Here is a 5128-nt window from a genome sequence, read left to right on the forward strand (position 1 = left end):
GAAGTGTTGGTGGGCCGGGGGGGAGGGGGGGGGCAATCCCCCTGGTCAAAAAACCCTCAATGCCTGAGTGTAGTGATGGGGAGACTACAATCATTTCAGACTACGATATTGCTCCACAGTAGCTCTAATATTGCTCCATCCCATTCCCAAAGGAGAAAATTTGAGATTTAAATTAGACAGATCTGCTTTATTTCTCGTTTGTCTCAAATCTCACTTACTGAACGACTCCTTTTGCTCGCTTCATTGTTCACTCTTACTTCTCCCAGTGGATTTTAGAAGAAACGCATCAGACAAACTTGAAACCAAAATGAGATTGAAATGAGAATCACAATTTTGTCTCAGAAAGTGCATTCTCCTCGGCGTGACTAGAGCTTCACTTCCGTCCCTCTGAGTAGCTAGTCTAAGTATTGTTTTGCTTGTTAGTTGTGTCTTGTGGCCTTAATTTGCCTTAGTTTCTTTAAATTAGTCGTCTTTGCTTGTTGCGTCGTCATATTAGTGATTTGTTGCCAGCTGTTTTTACCGGTTAAACTCTTAGTCTTGATTGATTGTCAGCAATTAGTATCGCGTAAGTCTTTGATCGGTAACTTTGTTTCATCCCCGTTTTATCTGCGCAGCTGTTTTGGTTCAAGGTATTGTAAATTGCTTGTATTTGATCCGTTTAGAGCCGCTTATCGCTACATTATTGAGTAAGTACGCGGCACTTCAAATAGTGTTTCTGAGCGACGCTAGCGTCGCTCCTCGTCAGTTTTATGCAAGCTCTTCCCATCTCTGTCTGCTCTCTGCCCTACAGCACCCGGTTCCAAAGACGTGGCCCCCCTAAGCGACGGAACCCAGCTAACCTCTCCTACCCCCAGCTGTCTCCCTGCAATAACTGCACAGTTGCTGGAGGACTTTGGAACTGCCAGTCTGCTTCAAAGAAGGCTGATTTCATCTCAGCCTATGCCTCCCTGCTCTCCCTTGATTTCCTTGCCCTCACTGAGACATGGATCACCCCAGAGAACACTGCAACCCCTGCTGCCCTCTCCTCTTTCTTTTCATTCTCCCACACTCCCCGACCATCAGGCCGTGGTGGTGGCACTGGTCTTCTAATCTCTCCCTCCTGGAAATACTCAGCCCTACCTCTCTCTGACCTACCCCGATTCAGTTTTGAATACCATTCTGTTTCAATCACCTGTCCAACTAATCTATACATTGTTGTCATTTATCGCCCCCCAGGTCCACTGGGAAACTTCATCGATGAGCTGGATATCCTACTCAGCTCTTTCCCTGAGGACGGCACCCCACTGATCCTGCTTGGAGATTTCAACCTCCACCTGGAAACATCTCAGTCTTCAGCTGTCCTACATCTCCTCCACTCCTTTGACCTCTCCCTACAGTCATCCCCCCCTACCCACAAGGCGGGCAACCTCCTCGACCTGGTTTTTCTGAGGAATAGCCCTTGCACCGATATCACTGTAACCCCTCTGCACACCTCTGACCACCACTTCGTTTCCTTCTCCCTCCCCCTTGCTCCCTCTCACCCACCTTCCTCCCCCACACCCACTGTATCTGTCCGCCGCAATCTCTGCTCCCTCTCAACCTCCTCTCTTGCTTCATCTGTCACTGCTGCCCTCCCTCCTCTCGAATCCTTCACTACCCTCCCCACTGATTCTGCATCCACCTCCCTACTTTCCTCCCTTACATCTGCTCTTGACTCCCTCTGCCCCACTGTCTCTAGGCCAACACGTCCATCTCCTCCCCGCCCGTGGATGTCCAATGCCATACGCACCTCCAGGGTTGGACTCCGTGCAGCTGAGAGGAAGTGGAGGACATCCAGAGATGCTTCAGACCTCTCTGCCTACCAATCCCTCCTTGCAGCATTCTCCTCCACGGTGACTGCTGCCAAGGTAAACTACTATCAAACCAAAATCCATAACTACCGTTCTAACCCTCGGCAACTGTTTTCTGTTTTTTCCTCTCTCCTCAGCCAGCCATCTGCACGCCCTCAGTCCTCGCTCACTGCTGACGACTTTGCAACCTTCTTTGACGAGAAGATTGCAGTCATCCGCAACTCCTTCTGCACTCCACCTCACCCTATGCTCCCCTCCCCTTGTCTCTCCACTCCTCTGCTTACGGTCACTGGCTCCCAACTCCCCACCCCTCAACCTGTACTCTCCCCCTCCCTCACCATTTCCCCTTGTTTCTCCGACTTCTCTCCCTCACCGATTCTGAGGTTTCACAACTCCTACTTTCCCATCGCCCCACAACCTGTGCCCTTGACCCCATTCCCTCACCACTCCTCCAGGCAATCTCACCCGAGATTCTCCCATTCATCACCTCCCTGGTTAACTCCTCCCTGACATCCGGCTGCTTCCCGTCAACCTTCAAGAAGGCCCTCATCTCCCCCCTCCTGAAAAAGACTACACTAGACCCCTCCATCATTGGGAACTACAGACCGGTATCTCTCCTTCCATTTCTGTCAAAAACCATTGAACGTGCTGCATCAAATCAACTCTCTGTGTTTCTTTCACAGAATGAGCTCCTCGATCCCCATCAGTCTGGATTCAGACCAGGCCACTCGACAGAGACCGCACTCCTCTCTGTCAACGAAGCTCTCCACGCAGCCCGAGCAGCCTCCCTCTCCTCCGTCTTATTACTTCTGGACCTATCGGCAGCCTTCGACACAGTCGACCACCCCACCCTCCTGTCCTCCCTATCTGCAATGGGGATCTGTGGCACAGTCCTCAATTGGATTGAGTCTTACCTCTCAGATCGCTCCTTCCAGGTAGCCTGGGCTGGTAAAGTATCTGCGCCACACCCCCTCACCACCGGAGTCCCACAGGGCTCGGTCCTTGGTCCTCTCCTCTTCTCTCTCTACACCCAGTCCCTTGGCCCTGTCATCACAGCTCATGGTATGTCTTACCATTGCTATGCTGATGACACACAACTGTTTCTCTCCTTCCCACCCTCTGACACACAGGTCTCAGCCCGCATCACTGCCTGCCTGAGTGATATTCAGAGCTGGATGGTCCGCCACCATCTCAAGCTCAATCCAGGTAAGACAGAGCTCATTTATATTCCGGCTCTTAACTCCCCTCTCTCTGATCTCTCTATCTCCCTAGGTAATACCATCCTCACACCATCACCCTCAACTAGAAACCTTGGCGTGGTGATGGACAACAGACTGTCCCTCACCGAGCACATTTCAGCAGTGACACGTTCATGCAGGTTCTTCCTGTATAACATCCGGAGGATCCGCCCCTTCCTCACAACTTACTCGACCCAACTCCTCGTCCAGGCAGTGGTCCTGTCCCGCCTGGACTACTGTAACTCCCTGCTTGCTGGCCTCCCAGCATCATCTATCAGACCCCTGCAACTCATCCAGAACGCAGCAGCGCGTCTGGTCTTCAACCTCCCCAGACATTCCCACGTTACCCCCCTGCTCACCACCCTCCACTGGCTCCCCGTGATGGCTCGCATCAAATTTAAAACATTAGTGCTTGCCTTCAAAGCAGCCAGGGGGTCAGCCCCTCCCTATCTACGTCAACTCATCAGACCCTACACCCCAGCTAGACCTCTCCGTTCTGCTGCCACATGTCGCCTGGTCCCTGCCCCGGCTCGCACCAGCACCCGGTCACGCCTCCTGTCTGTTCTAGCCCCACGGTGGTGGAATGACCTTCCTGTGCAAGTCAGAACAGCAGAGACCCTGGCCGTCTTCAAACGTAGACTGAAGACTCACCTCTTCAAGCTACATCTCACCTCATCACCCCCCACTACCCTCTAACATCCATTAAACCTCAACTGAGTAACCACGCGTCATGTTATTTTCATGTAACTAGGTTCATCTACAACTAGGTGGGTGGGGGGTGGGAATTTATATATATTTAAAAAAAAAAAAAAAAAAAAAAAAAAAGGGGTACAATTCACACTTTTTGCAAAGTTATACCTATTGTAGCTCTCTTGCAGGAATGTTGTAAAGCGCTTGTCTCTGAGTTTTGTAATGCACTTGTTGTAAGTCGCTCTGGATAAGAGCGTCTGCTAAGAATCTATAATGTAATGTAATGTAATGTCTCCTGAGCCATATATGCGTAAACCTTTCCTCTGGGTTGTGTCACTGTCTCTTTTACTTTTACATTGAACTGTCTATCTGGAAAAGTTATATACTCCATAGAATACATATTGAATAGAAATTCTCTTAGAAGACTCCTTTGAATGTGAAGCCTCTTTGCACAATACCTACCCCTAACTCTTACCTGTCTGCACCAATATGTTCCATAGCTTGCCAAGCTATCAGTTATTATCTCACTGGCTAACTACCAAATCAACGAATGAATCCATTTAAACTTATTCTAGCTAGCTGTTTATCAGGGTTGCTTCCTTGAAACAATTCACAGATTTTGCATTCAGTTAGGTTACTACGGTGAGCTTGGGCCTGGTGGAACATGACTTTAATTTGTGAGAATCCACACCTTGTAAGATAAGGGAATTAAGTTTAATCACGTTTATCGCATATTTTCCAATATTTGCAGTTCCACTCTTCCACATGAGAAATGGAATGTTTTTTTTTTTTTGTCAGGTTCATACTGATATGCAGTACTTTTCAACCCCAGGCTGTTATGAGATAAAAATTTAGATTAAAATCAAGCTTCCAAAGTACTCGGCCCATAAAATCACTTATCATAAGAGCAGGTTGTGGCCACAGTTGCAAGTCAGGGCTATTTCATAAGTTTATTCTGGCTCTCGTGTAGTACTGTGTGGCACGTAGAGTGCAAAATAGGCTTGGCTTTCATGTAGGGTGTAAAATAGTCACTGTATCTACTGTAGGTTGCAAAGTAGTCACCGTCTTCTCAAAGTGGGTGGCACAGAAGACTCTGGAGGTGCAATGAGTGATTCTAAATTGGGGCCAATAAAATGAGGGAAAGAAAGTGTTGGAAAATATGCCATTTGGAAATCTCAGTGATCTGCTAGGTTCCTTTGTGATAGGGGTGCTTGTCAAAAGAATCCAGGTCACAGGTTGTTCCAGCTTAGTGAGGGCAGCAACAAATTGTATTTCTGACCACTGACTCGGCCTCTTTTTAATGTGATTTAGGACACACCTGCTCTTAATTATTTTATCAATGAAAGGAAGATGAGCGGTTTCAGCCTCTGT

General features: G+C 48.6%; 1 protein-coding gene across 4 annotated transcripts; it reads left to right on the forward strand.

The window, feature by feature from the left end:
* Positions 1-702: 702 nt before the first annotated feature.
* On the forward strand, positions 703-3788 carry LOC135236382 (uncharacterized). 4 transcript variants are annotated; one of them, XM_064302698.1, is made up of 3 exons: positions 703-1886; positions 2285-2764; positions 2960-3788. In XM_064302698.1, the coding sequence occupies exons 1-3, from the start codon at positions 750-752 to the stop codon at positions 3761-3763; spliced, it is 2421 nt and encodes an 806-aa protein (XP_064158768.1). In that variant the 5' UTR covers positions 703-749; the 3' UTR covers positions 3764-3788. The 4 variants fall into 4 exon arrangements, with proteins under 4 accessions (XP_064158768.1, XP_064158767.1, XP_064158769.1 ...); XM_064302697.1 differs by having other exon boundaries at positions 706-1886; positions 2285-2437; positions 2513-3788; XM_064302699.1 differs by having other exon boundaries at positions 707-1886; positions 2513-3788.
* Positions 3789-5128: the final 1340 nt, after the last annotated feature.

This window comes from Anguilla rostrata, chromosome 12 (genome assembly GCF_018555375.3).
Source record: "Anguilla rostrata isolate EN2019 chromosome 12, ASM1855537v3, whole genome shotgun sequence".
NCBI lineage: Eukaryota > Metazoa > Chordata > Actinopteri > Anguilliformes > Anguillidae > Anguilla > Anguilla rostrata.